At 50.8% G+C, this 21,527-nt stretch overlaps 1 protein-coding gene across 3 annotated transcripts in view; it reads right to left on the bottom strand.

Moving 5' to 3' along the window:
* Positions 1-4,603: 4,603 nt before the first annotated feature.
* Positions 4,604-21,527, bottom strand: part of NACC2 (NACC family member 2) — a 60,581-nt gene continuing 43,657 nt past the window's right edge. For all 3 annotated transcript variants that reach the window (XM_076355177.1, XM_076355179.1, XM_076355178.1), the window contains exons 3-6: positions 13,257-13,424; positions 10,322-10,427; positions 9,932-10,029; positions 4,604-7,343 (exon numbers count right to left, since the gene is read on the bottom strand). In XM_076355177.1, coding sequence (XP_076211292.1) covers positions 6,844-7,343; positions 9,932-10,029; positions 10,322-10,427; positions 13,257-13,424 — 872 coding nt within the window. In that variant the 3' untranslated portion in view covers positions 4,604-6,843. The remainder of the gene's footprint in view (positions 7,344-9,931; positions 10,030-10,321; positions 10,428-13,256; positions 13,425-21,527) is intronic.

Here is a 21,527-nt window from a genome sequence, read left to right as displayed (position 1 = left end):
CCGGCCCCTCTCGGCTGCCGCAATGCGAGGCACATTACAGCGCGGTCCTGCCCCCCCGCCGCACGCTTTCCCTCTGCACATTTCTACGGCAACGTCGTTTGCTTGGTTAAATAACTCATTTATCTTTTTATACTCTCTGCAGATCATAATACACCCACTCTGACAATACCGCACACCAAAGACCTAATTTTAGAAATGGTGTTTATAAGTAATCAGTTTGAAATATTGGAGCAGTCGTATGATGGGTTTTTTTCTGAAATACTGACGTTTGCAAGAAAGCTGCTCATAAGGAAAATTCTGATTATAACAACTCATTTAGAATAAATCAGTTTGAAATGGTTTATATAACATGGCGGTATGTGCCATACACGAGCATCCAAGTTTCTGTGTTTTTCCTTTCAGTAAGATGAGATTAAATGAAACCCCAAATGCAAGTGGGTTTGGGCACTTTTTTTTTTTTTTTTTTTTGCGAAGCGGAGGAAATGCAGCTTCTCAGCAATTTTATGGCCAATTGGGTCGGGGGAAAAAAAAAAAAAAAGACAGAGAAAAATTATGGAGAGCAGAACTACCACCCTCGCAGCCCGCCCTGCTCCCAGCCGCCCCGACACCCCCAGCCCTCCCTTCCAGCACCCCGCTCCACCCGCCCTGCAAGGGCATCTCAGGCCCTTCGGCTTTGCCGGGGCCTTTGCAACGCTTTTCGCCCGCTCCCCATCCCAAAGACAACGTCAACCCCGGCAACAACCCCATCCCTGGGCAGAGCCCGAGCCAGGAGCCCCCCGGGGCAGGGCTTGGACCTCCCGGAGCTTCCCCCGCGGTGGCCTCACCGCCGGAGCATCTTCCCCATCCCCGCCGGTACCTCATCCCCCGGCAGCAGGGCTGGCGAACGCAGCCGCAAATGCCGCGTCTCACAGAGCATCCTCATCCTGCGCCGGGGCCGGCCTCGAGCCACCCGCTGCCCGAGGCCCGGCAAACTCGTCACAGGTGTCCGTGGGCTGGGTGCCGACTCCCACCCTGGAAACGGGGCTGCCCGGCCGGGGCGCGGGGCAGCCGCCCCCGCAACAGTAATTTCCCCCGCAACAGTAATTTACCCGCCCGTACTTTTGGAGCCCGGTTAAGGTTTTCCCTTGACGAACGGGCAGAAAGCGCTCAGCGGAGCGGGGAAGCGGCGGGTTCGGCTGACGCGGCATCCTCTGACCTCGGCCCTCCTCTCTGGCAAAGCGCCCGAGCGCCGATTCGGGCGGCTGTGAAGTCAAATTTTAGAAAAATGCTAATAAATAAAGCGAGCGCGGGAGGGAGGGAGCGTGTGACATGTCCAGGAAAAAAAGCCAGAAGGTGCCCGAGCCAGCTCAGGTGAGGTGGGCGGAGAGCCCAGGGCGGGGCAGGGCGCTCCGAAAACCCCCAGGTTTGGGCAAAACCTTTCGGTCGGCCAAGGCTGGGGTTTGTTTCACACCTCAAAGCGGAGCCTGGCCCCTCGGGGCAGCGCGGGGACGTGGAGCCCCTCCAGCACCTATTAACGACCGCTTCTGATTAACAGCATCCACCACCCAGAAAGAAAGAAAACGGAGCAAAGAAAAGCTTTTAATTGTAATTTACTTTATTATTTTGTAAATGTGAATTTTACAAAGCGTTTTACAATTAATGATCACATTGGGGTTGGTTTTTTTTAAATGGATTTTTCATCATATGAAAACAGCTATGAGCACAGTTTCCAACTCGGGGGTCTTAATCTTTTCTCTTTTTTTTTTAGTTACTGATATATCATGTCAGCCATGGCTACAAAATAACAGTCTTAACTATACAGAGTAAGAGCACATAAATACTAGTGAATAATGCACGATAAAAAAAAAAAAAAAAAAAAAAAGAAGCTAGCATCGTTCGTGGCTGAGACAGTTGAGGAACATAATTCAGTGGTACTGTGAGATTTCCTTACAGCACAGAAAGTATTTTTAACAGTCATGAATTACAGTACTACTTAATACCCTATGAAGACGCTTTAAAAACAACCTTGTACTTTAAGTCCTTTTTTTCCCAAACATTCTGTCCAAAGGATTAATGTTCTATTTGAATCAAGTGCCATCCAAATGTTCAAGTCAAAAATATTTATACATTTATACTCAGTTGTTTTTTATTTATTTATTATTTATTTATTTATTTTTTGTCTGCTAAAAATAGTATTGCAAGTTTTGGCTTTTACCTTGACATAAAAATCACAATTTTGTGTGCAAAACGCTTAACAGTGGAAGAAACTCATCGGAGGAGTTGAGGGGTTTCCAATGTGAGCGCGTTAGACGTCAGCCCCCCCGGGGCGAGCGGGGCTGGGGAGCTCCCCGCTCGCTTCCCTCCCGCCCCGCGCACTCGGGGCTCGCTTGCTGACAGCACGACCGATTCAGACAGCAGGAACACTTTGAACAGCAGTTGAAGCCCAAGATGGCTGCGGACTGGCAATGTGGTGGCGGGGATTTGCCGCCGGGGAGGCGGCCGGGGCTCGTCCCGGTTTCCCGTTGGCCCTTCTCCGCTCGCAGCGAGCTATTTCCAGAAAAACAAGCGATCTGAGCAAAACCCCGGTGGCAAAGGGCTGAGGGGAGGCGGCAGCCCCCTGCGTTAACGCCACGGCTAGGGCGCACCGCTCCCTCCAACGCCGGCTAAGCCATTGGCGATTCCAGTTTTGGGGGGCTGGGTCAGGTTGAACCCCTCGCCCAGCCGGAGGAGGGGAGCCCCGGTGCGTGCCACCCACGGTCGGGCTCCCCGCCACCGGCCCCGCACCCCCCGGGGGAATTTCTAGGGTGAAACCACAGTCAGAAGAATTAAACCATCAAGGTGGCAAAAAGGACCCACTCCCCATCTTCCGCCGGCGACGCGGCAACGCCGGCACCATCCCTCCTCCCGAGCCCCCTCCGCGACCAAACCGGCGCGGGACCGTCACTGGCCCCGTGGGACACTGGGGGGGGGTTCGCCGCGACCCCTGGCCAAAGCTGGACCCGCGGGACGCCGGGACGTGGGACCACGGTGCGGCAGAAGGTCATGCAGCCCTTCCGCAAAGCAGCAGCCCTCAGGATGGTGGTGTTAATTGGCGCTAACGAGGAGGAGAGGGGCTGGCTTCTACACTATATGGCAGCTGCAGTAAGGTGTATGCTTACACTCTGTTTTCTTTAAAGGTGCTTGGTATAACTTTAGATATATAATATACATGTAATATTGCTAATAGTCAAGCATAAGAATAAAGGTGCAGACATACCATAAATACTGATGCTTTGATTTTACACTATCAGACCTAGATGAATGCAGTTTCCTATTCACATTATAAAGCAGCCCCGAATTCTATAATTTAAAATAGTGTCGTAAACAAAGAGGAGGAAGGAGTCGGTTATGATCTGATCTTCTTAATCTGTTTTCCTTGGAAAAAATGATCAAAAAATTCTAAGGCACTCAGGAAAGCCGCATACAATCGATGGACTGCTCTGTTCTCACCTTACATTCAGTATTTTAAAGGGGTTACTTTTTTTTTTTTGTTTTGTTTTGTTTTTTTTCGGAAGAATACAATCATTACCATATAACATTTTCAAACATATCATTAATCCTCCACACACAGGAAACATTAGTGCAAAATGCTTGCCCTCATCTACCAGATAAGGAAAAAAACCCAACGCCCTTCACATTTTAGAAGTTTGCCTTCCTAATAATAATAATTAATAAAATAAACAAACCCAAATCAAAAAAAAAAAAAAAGGAAAGAAAAAAAAAAGAAAGAAAAAACCCCAAAAATATACAGGAAGTTGTGCTAGGTATAAAAATATATATTTTCACTGTGCAACTTGACTCTCTTCAGACTCTCTGTCCTAAGCCATTCAAGTACTTCTGCTGCTGCCCCCCCCGGGGTGGCCCCGCCGGCCGGGGCCGTCTCTCTGGGTGCGGGTTTGGTCCAGAATTAACACCTACAGCCAGCTGGGAAGCCCGGCTGTAGGGCTCAGCCCGCTCACCAAACCCCAGCAAGTGCCAAAAAGGAGGAGGAATCCTTTGCAGTATCTTTAAAATATATATATATATATATATATGTGCACACAGACACACACAGAAGGGACGACTTTTGATCTCGGATGCCCGGATCCACTCCCAGCTTGCCTCAAACTTTTGGCAAACCCAAACTTTTGGGGAGGCGATGAGGGGTCAGGGGGGGTCCTCAGCCAAACCCGACCACCCGAGCCCCGCCAACCCGGCTGAGCTGCCCAAGAGCTGGACCCCCAGCAGCTGCTCCCGGGGCGGGGGGGGACGGGGGACGGGGACACCCCCAGGGCCAAGGAACTGAACCGCTCCATCTCCTTGGGGGGGGCTGGGGAAGAAGCCCACCTCCAGCTCAGCTCTCTGGTCCCCCTGCTCAGGTTTGTCCTCCTCCCGTGGCGCTGCCAGGCGGCGGACGAGCTGCACCGGCTCCGGGCTTCGGCAAGAGCATGAGTTTTGTTTGCTGACGTGGGTAAAGTGCAAATAGAGCCCCCGGCCGTGCTCGTCCCCACTCCCGTGAAGCATCGCGTGCCCCTGCACCGGCTCATCATGCCGCCACCCGCACCGGCCTCCCCCCCCCCCCCCCACCGCCGGTGGCAGGGCACCCGGTCCGGGGCATCGCGGTCTGCCCAAGCCAAGCCGTGCCAAAAACCGAGCTGTGCAAGACGTGAGGCAGAAACCACCCCGTCATTGATTTTTTTTTTTTCTCAGGGCAAGGAGCAGTGGAACAGGCTAAGCGCCGGACAGCTTTGTTATTAGGATGCAAAAAACTGCTTCAAGTATCGAAGAAATCAAAACAAATGGCCAGAAGTTGGGTTATCCTCTCCCCCCTCCCTCTTTCCCAATGGAAATACAAAGAAGGAAGAAAACCCTGAGCAAAGCGCCGTCTGCATTCAGGAACCAAAGCAGGGAAGAAAAGAAAAGCACAGCCACAGTAGCCTTCAAAAGTGACTCTTTGTGCACCTTGCACTTGTTCATAGTCCCAAACTTGTTAAAAACAAGCTGTAAATATCATTAAAGCAGGCCGTTTAGTCACAGTAAAAATAATAATTAGAAAAGAAAAAAGCCGCACTTGGCTTTCACGCCACTGCCCCCATCCCTTGGAGGCAGCCCGGCCTCAGCATCCCCGTGGGCGCCCGGCATCCCCCCGCCCGGCGGCAGCACCCAGGGCGAAGCTGCAGCGAGTGGGGACGGGCAGCGACTGCGCCCAGAGCCCTGCGGGAGCCGGGTCCGCAGACAGGATTATGGTCGCTTTGGGGGATTTCTGCGGGCAAGCGGGCAGAGCCCACGCAGGCAGGAGGCAGCGAGCGGGGGGTGAGCTGGTACCCGCTGGCCGGCCAGGCTCCAGGGGCACCTCCAGGTCCCATCCCAGCGCCCGTACCACCGAGCCGAGGCCAGCCAGGGCCACCGAAGCCAACGCAGCCCTGGGGACATCAGCTTTCAACAGAAAAAAATGACAAATGACTCAACATCGGGCTTTTTCCCCAGAAGGGCCTGGTCTGGAGGATGAGCAAGAGGCGAAACGCTTCCTCCTCCCCAAAAACCTCTTCACAGAAGGGCACAAAGCTAATTTTTTTTTAAACCTTTTTGCAACCAATACACTTCAAATTATTAAAAAACGAGAGCAGGCGGCTGCTGGCCCGGGGCGGAGGGGAGGGGGCAGCGGGCGAGCCCCGCACACCGGCGGCTGCATCGCGCTCTGCCTCCGGTGCGGATGCTGCCGGGAGCCGACACCAAGAGCTCCCGGCTCCGTGCCCTTCAGAGCAAGAACCATGTGCTTTCCGTGCTCAGATTCCTCTCCAAAGCCCTTCGCAGGCAGCTGAGGGGGGCTACTCCCCCCCGCAGGAGGTGGCCCCTGGACTTGGCCCGCCTGCCTGCATGCGCCGTTGCCCCGAGGCGATGGGGTGCAGTGGGGTTACGCGAGCCCGTTTGCCCAAGAAGCGGCTGACGTGAAGGTGCAAGCAAGGAGAAGCAGACGAAAAGGAATCGCTGGGAGGGAGGGAGAGAGAAACCAAACCCAAAACCCAGCCATACCGGGGAAAAAAACCAACAACAACCACTACACTGGCCAGGGTCTCCACCTGCATCCCACGCAGTCCTCCCGACACGTGCAAGCCTGAACTCCTGCGGAACCATCCCTGCTCCGGGGAACCGGATAAAACTCCCCGAGACAACGGCACCGAGCCCCCGCCGGCCTCCGGCAGCGGCCGGGCACCGTGGCACCCTGCCCCGCAGCACCCTGCCCCGCAGCACCCACGGCACGGGGCTCCCTCCGACGCCAGAAGCCTTTAACGATTTCCCCCACCCTGTCCCACTTGGCTAGAGCCCTTCTGCTAGAGACAAACATCGCCAGTCACAGCACTTGTACCCTAACACACCTTGCTTTCCTGTTAAGTGACGGTAAAACTTTCTTTAGAGGACAAGGTTAACGATGGCTTTACTTCTGAGCTGAGTAATGGATGGGGTGGTGATGACGGGGGGTGGTGGTGGTCGGGGGGGGGTGGCTAGCTTTTCTCCTCCCCTTCTTAAAATTAAAAAAAAAAAAAAAAAGAAAAAAAAAAAGAAAAAAGCTACAATCTTATAGACTAACCTCAGGAATATCAAAAAAGGAGCCCAATATTTTTTTTAAGTAGGTCGCCACAGACCTAGTCGTTTACAGTATAACGAATGCGATTATTTCCTTCGTAAATTTTAAATACAAGCAGAATAAAAATCACATTTTTTTCAGGCAACAGTAGCAGTTCAGTAGGTAAGTGGCTTGATCACATTTTTTGTTTTGTATTAGTAATGCATGCAAGCAGCTTTAGTATTACAGATCCCTTATAGGTCACGAAACGTTTGCTCTCTTTATAAAGTCCCTCCGTAAGTACCATCTTGTCTTCTCACGGGAGTTTCGGGCCGGCTGGAGGAGCCCGAACCTTGTTCAAAAGGTTGCGGAGTGCTTTGGGTATCCGATGCCATAGCATCTGTGGCAGCTGCCTCCTGTATCACAGAGCCAGCCCCTTCGGCATCCTCGCTCTGTTCGAAGGACTGGTTGGATCCATTGCTTAGCTCTACGTTCACTGTGTTAGTTCTCAAGGCTACTATAGTTCCTGAATCGCTCCTCCTTTCTGCATAGATTCGCTGCTCAAAGACCTGAGCAGTGTTGGGCTGGAATTCAGGATCCAGGGGGACACTGTTTGTGGTGGAGCCCATGACCGTGCGGTACATCTCCATCCCTTCCGGCAGCATGGACTTAATCTTCGGCAGCCAGCGCTTGCGGACCCGGCGGGCGTTGGTGCACATATCGGCTGCTATAACATTCATCTCGCTTTCCTTAAAGCTCGGGGCAAAATTCTGACAATACACTGCAAAGACAGGGATACATATAGCTGAGGATTCAGAGAAAGCAATACAAAGGCGGCACAAAGGTGATCAGAGCCTCTGCCCCATCCTAGAGACCTGCCACAAGGCTTAGCATGGGCTGATGCCACCCGTGTGCCAGAGCTCTCTCAAGGAGAGACTTACAGACAAGGACTCCTCAGCTCGAGACAGAGACAATCAAGAAGGGATAAAACCAGAAGGCATAAAAATCCCAGATGGCACAGGGAAGGGGGCTGGAGAAGGACCACTCACTGCCCGGGAACCCAGCGAGCCCCAGAGGTACCAGGCTCCTGCCGGCAGGACCCAGCCTCCCGCCGGAGCACGGCACCCACGGCCGCAGCACGCTGGGATAGCCAAAAGCAGAGATGGACACAGAAAAGGTCAACACCAACTCCTCAACGGTAGATCCACTAATGGCTCTTAAAACCACGGCGGTGCAGGCACAGCTGCGGGGCTGGGCAATGTCAGAGCTGCTCTCAACCAAGCGGTGGAGCCTGAAGGACCGTCCTCTGCCCGTCCCACGCCTCGTGCCGGCCACTGCAGGGCCAACCAGCGCTGCGTGGACCACCGGCCCAGCCGGCGTGGCTGCTCCAGTATCCCACCAGGAGCACGTCAGCTGGCACGTGCCCTGCAGAAGCCCAGCAGTACCTCGGCTGCAGCCCGGCTCCTCCATGGGGGCCGAGCACCTGATGTTATGGAGCAACATCATCACACTGCCATGGTGAATAATTATCAACTAAAGCTTGTGCACGGGATATTTCTCTGTAAAATTCAGGCAGTAAGATGTCATCTTATGCCCTGACACATGACACGAGTGTCGTAGGCACGGTCACTGGCCAACGACGCCTTTCCAACCTCTGAAACTCTCTGCAAGCCTCAGCAAGGACCAAGGCTGGAAGGTCCAGACCCAGGGCTCTCCAGGGTGCAGCTGCTAACAGGGAGGCTCTCTCAGGGGAGCACCACGCACAAGCTATGGGCAAGCACCACCAGCACAGTCCAGTGATTTTGTCTTTATGTATTGAACACCTGCCATCTTATCCATTTTCTCCACGTGCTACAGATCTCAGGGGGTGGCTGGAAGGCCCCTGGAGTTCAGCAGCGCAGCAACAATTAGGGAGAGGAAAGATTTATCTTCCAAATCTTAAAAATAAAAAATAATAAAAAAAAATGCTTAGTTTCATTTTCCAGCGCAATAATATTTATATAAAGATTTACTATCCAGAATCCAGCAAGGATGAGAGAACACATTGCTTTCCACTGTATATCAAGCCCACGGTAAACAGGCTTCGCTGCACTAACCCATCAGGGTTTCCTACACCACCCAGGTCCTCACTCACCAGCAGGCACCTTTTGTCCCACAGCACGCTCCTTGTACTCAAGGGTGACTGCAAGAGCCAAATATTTAACCATTTGTTTCTCGTGCCTGCCATAAATAATTAAACTGCCCTGATGGAAGTAACAAAACTCTCCTTTTCTTGTATAAACACCAGACGTTGGGCACAGACGTGCACAGGGAAGGGCCATCCGTCAGGGAGCCCTGCACATCCCAGCCCTGGCTAAAGTTAGGGCACTGTGTAATCGTGCAAACACGGGGGATCCTACCCGCAGGACAGCGGAAGGGGCGTCAAACAGCCGAACCTTTTGTACCCCCAGCTCTGAGACAGAGCTCAGCAGCTTTACAGACAGACAGACCGACCAGCCGAGCCGCGCGGCACGATGCAGAACTTTGTGTGGAGTTCACGTGTTGAAAACAAAAGCTCCTGTTGCTTTATGCGATCTTTTAAAAAGGCAATTATTTGCAGCAGGGGTCCCCTTTTACGTATTTTTTCAAAAAAAAAAGAAGTTTACAAAATATATTCAAGGAAACAGACTGCAAACCTAACAGAAAGGCTGCCAGCGAGATGGAGAGCAGATCCTCCCACGCTACCAGGGCTGAAGCAGCCAGTGGATTCCCCGATTCCTGGGGGCACATTTACTGCTGAAGGCCAACAGCCCCAAAAGCGAAGGGCACCGCAAAGCACGGCCGCTCTCGGGCAGCACCACGGCGCAGGCACCGCCGGGCCGGCACCTCAGAGAGACGGGCGGAGGGCGTCTCCGGGAGATGGATTGGAGCCGTACGCTCGGCTCCCGTAAACCAGGGGATTTGGCAGGGCCCTGCACTCAGATGAATCCGAATGCAAGCCGGAGCCCTAGGGCATTAAAGCCAGCACAGGGAGATGGCCTGTTTCAGCGGTATCAAGCTCTGAATGTTGCCAAAAACGTAATTTCGATTTCCTTCTTAGAGCACCTATCAATAAAATAATTAACTGCGAAATTAGTGCTTTAAAATATAGCAAAATAGTCAAGTAGCAATAATGTTTTATATTAAGATACTGCCAAACAAATTAAAAAAAAAAAAAGCACTTCCTCCCCCCCAATTATGCAAAATAAAAAATAAATTAATGTTCCTATAACCTAATTTCACCATATATAGTTCCCGTATTACTCAACAGAGACGGCCTTCCCTGCTTAGGTTTCAGCTTTGCTCTCGGCATGCTGTTCCAACAGAGCAGCAGTAAATCTCTCTCCTTACATTTGACTGCATTAAGAACCCTGCTGTCCAGGGGCTTCCTGCTGGGATCGCTCGTGGAGGACCGGATTCCAGTTCCACAGCTGTTGGCAAGCGTGTTCCTGCAAGAAAGGCAAAGAAGGACCCTTACACCGGGGACGCCAGGGGACAGCGCATCGCAAGGGGACACCGTCCTCTTCCCTTCAGGTTCTTACGGAGGGATCACCGTGTTACATGATTTTAAGGCAAGGAATCGGAAAAACGGGTGCTCAGGTTCAAGCATCATGGAGAAAAAGCACAGAAGTCAGTGCAGCATATACAGAGGATGAAGCACTCACGACACATTATCTATTAAGGTGGTTAAAACACCGGAAAATAAACCGAATCCCTTGGGAGAGCACAAAGAGCACGTACCGATCAAAGAAGGTGGCCAGAAGACGTCTCAGAAGGACCTTGTGTTTGACACCGGCACATAAGTGGCAATTCATCAGCTGCCCCCGGGTGATGTAAACACCTGAGCCTGGAAGGGTTGGAGAGGGAGAATTCAAAATTAAAGCCTTGCCTCGCTGACAGCACCGCCGCCGAGGCACGAACAAACCGCTCCTCCTGCGCTGGTCGGTCCCGACGATGGTGTGACACGGGAGGGAGCGTGCTCTTCACACAAAAAGCCCAACACGGACGGCAGGATTTTTGGAAAAGCCTAGCAGGGACTGTTATCGCAGTCCCTTGGGGTCTTGGCAAGCCCCAGGTAATAATAATTCCTAATTTTATCTGTACAGAAAGGAAGTCTGTGGAAATCAAGTGAAAGGACTCTTTTTTTTTTTTTCTTTTTTTTTTTTTTTCAAAGAGACACAGTGCACGGCTTTATTCTGTGGTTTTATATGTACAGATCAGCTTATTTATTCTTTCTGAAGGAAGAAAACCCCACTCCATTTGGCCTTTTCTTTCTGAAGTGAAAGACCGTAGAACACATAACTAGAAAGAAAGGAAAAAAGCCCGTCTAGCACAGAAAAGGTACTTGGTCACACTACAGATCTCACTGTTTCCAAAAACCCCAGTCCATCACCTCTTGATACTTCTGGTGAGCAGGGAATTTTCCTTCTCATGCACAGGAACTGCTGACTTTGAAATACCCTGCCTTTAAGGATGTTCTCTGGAAGAAAAAGGAGCCCCTGCCAAAGCGGCTTCACGCGTCCAGGGGTTTGGCAGTGCTTTACAGCAGTTTTCTTATCAAACACTTGTACTTTGCACATAGCTCACACAGACCAAACCGCTCCTGCCTCAGCATCGGCTTGCAGGGGGAGGTTACTCTATTTTTCAAGTGTACTGTTATACGAGAGGGTTTTGGTATTTGCTTTTAATTAAGATTAAATAATGGGTCGTATCTGGATCCAGAACACGCTCCGTTCTCAAGATGTAAAAACATCTACTGGAGAAATAAAATTACCTCCTGGATTTCCAGGAAAGCCTACGGATGATTGTCCCTGATCTTCTGGATGAGGACAGAGCCGCAGAGCAGCCCACGCCGGCGGGCTGCGCCGGGGCAGGCGCCCAGCAGCAGCCCCCGAGCCCGACCCTCTCCCCGGGGACGGCAGCTGCCTGCGCCTTCCCTGCCGCCGCGGGCAGCCCAGGCCGCCGGTCCTGCCCCAGAAAAAGCAAGCATCGCTCCGGATCTCAGAGCCATCCTGCTTCTCGCCATGCTCCACACACAGTATCTGTCCATCGGGTGTCCTACGATGACTGCAAGGCTTGTTGAAGACCCTCTCGGAGAGAGCTGCTGAAGTTTGCAGAATCAATTACGGCATGAAAAATTGGAGGCAAAAGGAGAATACTCCGAATGGAGAGCGGAGGAAAACTTCGGCTGCAGGACCCTCCTGCGTGCTCCGGGGTCAAGCCCTGCCCCCAGGTCTCACCAGGTTTGAGATGGCAATTAGCTGTGGACCCTCTCTTTGGCAGCAGTGTTTTGAGAGATAAGCCATCAGAGGGAACGCCAGAGGCCACCGAGGGTAACTTCACTTTAATAAATAAAAAATAATCGAGGCAGCCACTATCAGTTAGAGATATTAATCTACTTTTTTTCCAGATTGAAAAATGTAAATCAAGCAGAGCTGCCTCGAGCCAATTTGCAGCTCTCACTGTGAAAATAACCTGCACCACTTGATGGTTTTAAGAAGGCTCACATAAAATGTACATTCCAGATACCAAATAAATACTTGTGGTTGTACGCTGTGTTACAGCATGTGCGTTTTACTCCTGCCTTCCATCAAAGACCCATCCTCGATCGGCTGGAAACCTTCCTGGGCGTCCCCTGAAATCCAGATTCCTTCTACAGACTGAAAATAAAATCTTGCTCCTCACCAAGAGATAAATGACCAGAAAGAAAAGGCAACTGATTTGGATTGATTGTGCTGCCACGTGTCCTTTTTGTACCAAGGGCTTTCCAGGGATTCATTAAACCTCCCCGCCTGGGCAGCAGGTAGGGGCTGTCGTGCAAAGATCGCTTCATCTACACATAGCTACGTCCGAGGGAAAAAACTTCACAACAGCGCGGGCTATAAGCTGAGAGGACTATTGCAGCAAAGAGAAGCTGGGGAGAACTTACAAAAACAAAATATAATTATTTAAACTGGAATTTGATCTGGACACCCCAGTCAAACATCCGTCTTCTGTGCAGCAGTCGGGGACCCGGGCTGCAGGTGGCACGGCCACCATTTCACGGCTACCGGATTTCTCTCTTTATCCAGCTCTACACCACCAGTATCCTTAAAAGCTAAACAGCACCATCTTCCACCTCAAGTCGGCCATAAATCCTGTACAGAGTAGTGAATTCTCCTGATAGTGTAAATTCCCCCCCAAATGAAAATAAAGATAGAAGAAAGGACCAAAACCAATTCCTTCTCTTCCTTCCTACTGCCGCGTTTCACAGTTTAGTAACACGCCCAAATTTAAAAAACTTTTACAGGTTTTCTCAAAGCTTGTTCACTGACATAAATTTTATCTCCATTGCTTTGTAAATCTTATAATGCGATGGGGTTTTTTGGTTTGGTTTTTTTTAGATACAATTGCGATGCAGCCCACACCAATCAGGAAGAACACAAGCTGGAGAATTCAATTAAAATGCTAAATTAATTCAATTGAATAAATCCTGTTAATGACACATTTTTCTATCAGCAAATTAAAGGAAACGTAGAACTTTTGAGAAGATGAATAATCCAGAAAGACACAGCAAGGGCACACAAGACGCATGACTCCAGCAATGGTGCAAGCAAGATGAAGAACACGTTTCAAGAAGGAAAACATCAGTGATCTCCAGGCGTTCTGAAGCAAAGAAAAGTTACCCCCTTATTACCTGCAACGAGCTCAAGTTTTTCTCCAGGATCTCCCTCTGAGTAGAGTTTTGGGTGGCAACGGTATCCGATTTGACTGATAAGACTGGCTGGGAGAGCAACTAGATCCCGTCGTATGAGGACACAGGAGCGGTTCTCCAGTGGGATCTGCTCTGGCTTCTCTTGAGCAACTTAAAAATTAAAAGGGAAAACCATTAAAACAGTTCATTATGCAGGCACAACATTAACAGAAGGTCAGGTTTTTATTTTTTCAGGTAGCTCTTGGAAATATTCCTCCCTCCAGAATCACAACCATTCGCCAGGGCTATCGACCGCAGGGCAGACGCCACCTCACAGCGTGGAAGGATGCCCTGGTCTCCCCCTCCATCACCTACCGCAGCAGCTCGTATGCGCGTTCGGGTTCTGCGAGAGGGATTCTTGGAACCTAATTATGCTTTAACTTTTCCTAAGTTAATCATTTATGAAAATGGGCAACTCTGCACAGCTGGCATCGTTCTGGAAGTGCAGCATACGGAGCTGGCTTCCCCAAACACTCCCAGAAGAACCGCCGGTTACTTCACCAGGGTTTCTAAAACAGGCAATAAATTGCCCACGTTTGATAAATACCTGCATCAGTACCGTAACTACTTCTCTTGATGTTTTTTTTCCTGCTGAAGTTAAAAGTCAGACTCTGCAGATACCCACTGCACCCAGAAAGGTCACTGTAGCCTCCCCCGAGGACAGCACCCACCAGCCACCTCCTGCAAGCACCAACTCACCCCCCCAGGCACCTTCTCTTATTCTGCCTCTCGCAGGCTAACGTTTCCTCTCAGTGACAAGAGAGACCCCAACCAACAAGCCAAAAAATGTTATCAAGCTGTGGCTTCAAAACCAAATTACTGGGTTTTGCCAGGACGCAGCCGTGACTTGCCCCGATGTTCCATCCCCGGAGCCCACCACTGCCCACTAACAACCACTACTGTCGAAAAGCTGAAACTACCGAGCTGTCCTGCCAGCACCGCGCCAGTCTGGGTCTTGTGGGCATCCAGAGGATGCGCTTTCTAAAGCACATTTACTGTGCAAGTCCACAGGCTTGCTTAAAATTACAATTTTTGACAGCAAAAGAGGGCCGACACGGGTGTACATCAACTCCAGCTGCACTGGGACGTGGTGGGAGCAGCTACAGTTCCGAATGGCAGCCCGGCTCTACAACGATCCGTCTTTTTTCCCAAAGAGGTTTGATAACGTGGCAAGTGCCACATGTAAAATCAAACCCAGCTCTGTGCTTCAATATCTGTGAATAGAGAGAGAAGAAAAAACCCCAGAAATTAGCGTTTCTGAACTCAAAATGTCTCCTACTCAAGAGGTGTCTTTTCCTGCAATTATTTCAGTGTTCTGGGGGACATTTTTCCACTCTCTAGATAAAATAACAAGTTTTGCAGACTTGTTGCTGTAGTAACCAAAGGGTGATGGCTCCCGTACAATGGGAGCAGTGTTCTAACTAGGACATGCCCCGCGACGCCGTGCTGTGCCGTGGCATCCTATCGCAGGCACGGGGCTGGAAGCATCCCCACGCTCACCGCTCCCTCCTTCCCTAAAAAGTTGGAATACCAGGAGGATGCCCCTTGCCCGTGGAGCTGCAGAGCGGCAGAGCAGCATTTCCTTCAGTGATTAAGGACCAACAGCAGCAGAACAATTCACGTGATGTTTTAAAACTAACTTCTCTTGCCATCACGGCCCGATTACCTGTGCAAAGCGGCAGGGCTTTGTGGTGCTGATGTGCAGTCCCACTGACATAAAGAATTTTCACCAACTGCAGTATTTCCCTGTTTAACAGCACTCCCAAGCATCCAGGCACCCTCTCCTTGGAGGTGGGAGTCACCTTCTGCCCACACAGAGGAAGCATCTAAAAGACCTGCTGTATTTCTGATGCTTTCAAACAGTGATAAGCAGAGTATATCCAATTAAATACTAGTATTTTTTCCAGCTTAAACAAATCAAAAGCAGATGGGCACTAGGTACGGGGGAACCAACACCCAGGGCAGGCCCACTCTGCTGTCCTTCACAGGCTTTTTGGCTCTGGCAAGGCATGCTCACCAAGGCAGGCTACAGCAGCGCGAGGGCCACTGCAAAACAAATGCAAATCTCGAGGGGAGAGGCAGCGGCAGGTGTAGAGGACACCACCGTCAGCTCCCACCCAGAGCCCTCTGCAGGTTACGCACAGGCTGAACTAAAAGGTAAAATCATATATAGGCCACGTACGCCCTATTGTTCTGCTGATAAATCCCAGAAACCGGACTGGGACCTCTTCTCTCTTCTCTCTCCTCCGCTCCTCTCTTCTCTTCTCTAGTGGCAACGAAAGACAGCACGATCCTATTAGGGGTAAAACAGAATCTGGCAAGAGCTTTTTGTGCTAAATGCACGTTCCCTGAGCCGTCAGGCGACGGGGCAGGTGAGGACGGGGCTGTGCCCGTGCACGGGGCTCCTGCTAATTGCAGGCAGCTCGTCAGGGCGAGCGCTCCCCAGCGCTGGGCTCTCCATGGAGCCACCGCTTCAGCTGCCCGGCAGGAGCAGGAAAACCATCGCAACCCCTCAGAAGCACAACGCTCCGCCCAGGCTGTGTAAAACTGCATTTTTAATTTTTTATTTTTGCTTTTAACTAATGACTCGGGTCAAAAGCACCCACGATATTCATCACCACCTAAAAACCAGCAGACGTTAAGCTGCCGAAGGGAAGCGGGGCAGACTGGTACGGGTTCTCAGAAAGTGTCTTCGAGGCCTCCAGCTGTTTTTTGAGCGGTATAAAGGCTGCGGGTCTCCAGGGAAAGTAGTTGCAATCAATACCCCAAAACGAGACAGAGTTCAGAGCAGGAGTGGCCGGGAGAAGGTCCTCGCTGCTTGTGACCCAATGTCGCCGTAACAGGAACAGAAGAGAATTCAGCCTGGAACGGCCATCGGCCATGCCCCCCGCCAGCCTGCTTCTTCACCAAGACTGCTGCCACTGAAGAGATTAAACACCTACAACATCCAACTGGCAAACAGCTACAGCGGACAAGGACAAACCTACCTGCTCCACCACTTTCCATAGGCAAACACTCAATAAAAGCCCATTTTTGGGCCAAACAGATCCTAAGGTAGCAATAATGAGGCAGGCAAGGGAAAGATCAGCGCAAGCGCTGTGTTCACGCTACCTTCCTGGAGAAATTTCGAAGGGTTTGGTGTCAAACCTCTTTCCTGAAAGAAAAGCAGCTTTTCAGGAAAAAACCGCTGCCACGCTGAGACCTGTGCCGAGGGCTCGGCGACAATCCTGCCCTGAAGAAATTCTTTGCTTTTGAAGACTTTTCATTTCCTACACATGGAGCCATCGAGAAGTTTACATTTCTTCCTGTGAAATCAAATACTTCATAAAACAAACTAAAATTTGGGCTAAAAAGCCCAAGCGTAACTCAATCCACTATTCTATTTCAGTTACATCTGTCCTGCTGGCTCGCTCTCTGTAAATGTCTTATTAAACATGGGCATGAATAATTTTTTGGACTTTGTTTCCATTGAAGCATTAGCACAAATTCAATGATACTAAACAAAAACGACCGAAGATTTAGGCCTTTCAGTGCCACCTCAGCTCAGCAGATAGCAATCGGTTATGTAAAGAAGCAGGATACAAGAGACACTTTGGTCCCATGTTTTCAAAGAAAGCCAGTCTGTTTGGCCTTTATGCTCTGAAGAACAGGATAGTATTCGCTTCTAATTAATTTGTATCTTCAGAGGGCAGTGGCTCCTTCCCTCTGAATGAAAGGGCAAACAATGTGAAGTATTGTTTAATACAGTTTTGTTCTTGACCAAGAAAGGAGCCTACCAGCTAGAGGAGAGGGGCAGGAAATCATTACAGAGGAAGCAATGACAGCTGCCAGCCAAACACTGGTATATTTTATTTATTCAGATATACGCTTTCATCTCAAACTTATATGGATGCTGCAGCTGGCAACAAGTGGTCCAGAATGGGAAATATCCTGGGTTTCCTGGCTGAAGAAGCAACCTCAAACCAACTCACCGGTCCATGCTCGGAGGAAAGCTGGAGTCATGGGAATTGCCGATGCTCCAGGCTTCGCGTGATGCTAGGGGCACGTGTCCTCCTTGTCCCTAAAACATACCGTCTGGCTTAGAGGTCCATTACACCACCCTCTTGCTGAGCCACGATGGTTTTGGTGACACCAGGACGGTTGCACGTCCTGTGTGAGGTGCCTGGGACCAGAGATGCTGAGCCCACGCGGCTCCTGTTGACCCCCATCGGTGATGGGCAACGAGCTGCTCGGGCGAGGAGTCTGGCAGCGCTGGGAACTGCTGGCCACACACCTTGTGCCACTATTCACTTGTTTCCTCAGGTCCTGACAATCCAAACACCAGGACTTCAAAATTATTCGTGAACCCCCAATTCCCACCAGTCTGGATTCTCCTCTTGACCATTTACTGGATATAAACTTCAACATACCCCCGTGGGTAAGAAACAACTATTTCTGTTTTAGGAATGGGATTTTGACATACAGAAAGACCGGAGTGACAGACCCTCACCCAAAAGTTAACGTTTACAGAGCCCCAGCATGAAACCACAAGTCACGAGCCCTGGTCCACCGCAACGGCGACAAAACCATCTCCATCTGTTCCACCACCAGTCACCAAGTATGCAAACACGCGGATAATTCTCCCTGTTCTCTACACGGCGAAAAGTTTCTTTTCAAATAGCAGTATTTTACAAACGTTTTTATCCCATTAGCCTATTTTCCACTGGCAGTGGGACGACCCCAGAAATAGCATCCCTGCCACAGCCCGGCATCGCCAGCATCCGCCTGCTTATCTAAACCTGTACCACAAAGGACACACGCACGCGCCGCGGGACAGACAGATGATATAGTCCCAGCCGGGATAGTTTACGTTTTACAAATAGTACATTTATAACAACGTACTGGAATGTAGAGATTTGATTTGTGACCTATTTATACAGGGAGGTAATCTGGAATTAGTATAGGAAAAATATTACTGGTTTATAAATACCCCTATCTTGCCTTTGCTTCAGATCTCAGCCAGGAGCGAAACATCTGCCAGCCTAAAATTAAACATCTGTGTTTTACGGTGAGGAAACCGGGACTGGAAGTTTAACGCCAAAAAAGGCCAGAGGCTGCGCGCCCCCGGCGTGGGGCTCTGCCTTCCTCTGGCTGCTCAGCACCACCGGTCCCCGTGCCAGGATGGGCGATGCCGGCCCTGGCCGGCTCCCGTCGGCACACAGCGGCGCTTTCAGCAGCGGGGCTGTCTGCAGCCATTCAAAGACCCTCGACGAAAAGCCAAAGGAAAAGTGCTCTGGCGAATAAACAGGGCATCCTCTTTTCACCACTTTATTTCCTAAAAAAACCCCACCAGCTCTTCGCTCGCGAGCATCCCCCTGTGCACAGCACAGTGTCAGACCGGCCACCGCACGGCACCGGTCCTCGCAGGATCAGATCACCGTTCCCGCAGTTAGAACCAGCTACTTTATTACGGCTGCAATTATCTGGCGTGACGAGCCGTGATTTACATCGTTGCAGCGTGTCGTTCCCAGGCTTGGTTCAGGATGCTGCGCGGGCTGCGCCGGAGCCGCTCATTACGGATTCTGGGTTGTTTCTTGCCCTCTTTCCTTACTGTCAGGAATCAGAGGCCAGGAGAGAAAACTATTCTCTCAGCTAATTACCACAACTATTCTATAATGGCTATTTTAGATGAATTTTTAATGAAGTGCGCTCTTGTCAGTTCGGGATTTCATAACTTTCAAGTCCAGCCTTCACATTCCAGCCATTTGCCGCATAAAGATTTCTCCTCTCCCCTGCAAACCGGCGCAGCAGGAGCAGGGGAGGAGGACGGACCCTCGTGCAACTTTGCTTGCGCCTGTCAAAATTAAATTAACTGCATCTGCTAAGCAGCAAGCTGACTGACAAGAACGTGGTTCAGTGCAGAAAAACGCCGAGCATCTGCAAGTCCTGCTGAAGCCCACTTCAGATCAGGCCCACGACGCTGTAATTAACAAGGATAAAAATACTTTGCTTTTGTTTAATATTTTCTGGAGTTGTGCATTCCTCAGATCAGATGCTAGAAACCTCATTAAGTCTCACTCGTGTCCTCAAGGCCCACATGTTCTCCACAACCAGACCTAGTTATAGAATAAGGAGCCATTTTATCGCGATGCCCCCAGCCTGCCACAGCAACAGGCGGGCGCGGGGACGGCGACGGTGACACCACGGCCACCGAATGCGGCCAGAAGCAGGTGGGAGCTGAGGCACCCTTTCCTACATCCCTCTGCAAGGTGCCACCCTGTCTACTGACACCTAAACCTAACCCTCCCATCGGCCCGTGTTTAAGACTGGGCTTATCCTTTCGTTTATCTGCTGCTCCTTTTGCAGGTCCAACGCTTTCCCTGGTCCATCACACCAGGGCCGCCGCTGCAGGACGCACATTGCTTAACTAGACCTCCTCCTCGCTCCCTCTACCACCATCAAAGCCTTGGCCAAGGTGATGATGTGCTCCTTGCCTCTCTGATCCCGGCTTTGGAGATGTGTCTGATCCCGGCTTTGGAGATTCGGTGTGGTTCTGACCATAAAAAGGGGTGAAGAAAAATAAATAAAAATCCCCAGCCTCGGGGTAAGAAGAGGCTTCGTGACCCCCCCGGCCTCGGGGGCGGCGGGCGATGCTCAAGGCAAGCGATGCTCAAGGGAAGTGAAGAACATCGGCCACCAGCATCCCACCACACACTCGCCGGCGTCAGCTCAGTCAACGCTTCAGCCGGGGAATGGAAAAGCGGAGAAGGAGGAGGGAAAAAAAAAAAAACAACCCTCTCTGAAATTCAAGGCTTCATCTGCTGTGCTCTTCTTTGGCTTTGCTTTTGTTTTTACAAACGGGGCTCTTGGAAACCTTGGCAATCACTATTTTAACGGGCTCCCCCCTCCCCCAGGCCTTTGTAAGGCTGTCGGGATCTACATGCCAGAAGCAGGATTAGCTGGCTTTCTCTCTTCCATCTTATGGTTTTATTATTCTGCACCTTTTGAGGGTACAGTTTATCCCGAGTAATTAAAACACAGTTAGCTGTACAAGTCCAAACCATAATGGAATAGCTTAGGTTTTATTTTTTTTAATCTCTTTTTTGTGTGCCCTCTTTTCCAGGAAGCCTGATACTATAGCTGGCTTATTTAAAACAGGAAACTCCCTTGAAATGTGCTGGTGTGGAAGTGATATTTTAGCAGAAATGTGGTATATTAGAGCCTTACAGTGGGGCTGGGCAGCGCCGCGCTCCCGACCTGCCTCCTCCCCGCACGGCCCTTCCCTCGGCATCACGACGACGTGGTTCATGTCTTCCCCCTACAGAAACCAAGTAGGAAAACTTTGCTGCAAGATGCCCGGCTCCAACGCGAGGGCTGGACGGCTGCAGCATCTCCAGCGATGCCCGAAAAAGCTGCTCCTAATTTCACTTTTCCAACTGGGATGACTCCCGCACCGCAAGAATTAGGTACAGCCTAATAGCTGCTGCCTGCACCGTCCCGGGGCTGGTCCTGCCTTCGCCTTCTGAATTTATTTTGTTCTGTTACTGCATGAACTGCGCCCGTGACAGTGAAGGAAAACACCGTGTCCAAGGGTATAATCCCACTGCTCTGAGGAATAATGCTGCGAGCCCGGGCGCTGAAGGCAAACCCACATTACCCACCGCATGCTCTACAGCGGGGAAGCGCAAAGCAAAACAAAACCTGGGAAAACAGCCCGATTTCTCTTCAGCCTGACTCTAACAGCAGCCGGGGCACAGGGCCCCGCTCCTGCTGGGCAGGAGACCCCAACCCCATCCCCGTCCCCTGAGCCCGCCCGGTACCGCCGCCGGGACCTGAAGCACAGCAGAGAGAGCAGACAGGCTTTCGAGGCTCATTTTCTACAACTGGCTCGTCCACTTTTCTCTGCAAATATTTCTAATATTAAAATAGTAACATTGCTACCAGTATGCTTCCCCCCTTCCGCATATGGCTGGGTAAAAACGCTCGGAAAATGTTGCTTATCTGCTTGCTACCTGGCAGGGGGACATGCCAAGGGGACGCTGGGCTCCTCCTCTTTGGGATGGGATGGGGATGAGCCAGTTCTCAGTACCAGGGAAAGCCTGGCTTTAGGTAACAGAAAAGGCCATATTTGTCAAATCTTCTCCCTTGCTTAAGAATAAAATCAAACGGCTTTGAGGAAAGCATGCCAGCTCTCCAACAAACGAGAGTTAAATATTTGCAAAATTAGTTCAGCAA

This window comes from Aptenodytes patagonicus, chromosome 18, assembly GCF_965638725.1.
Source record: "Aptenodytes patagonicus chromosome 18, bAptPat1.pri.cur, whole genome shotgun sequence".
Classification (NCBI taxonomy): domain Eukaryota; kingdom Metazoa; phylum Chordata; class Aves; order Sphenisciformes; family Spheniscidae; genus Aptenodytes; species Aptenodytes patagonicus.
The sequence above is the reverse complement of the archived record's forward strand: the minus strand, read 5'-3'. Positions and strand labels throughout refer to the sequence as shown.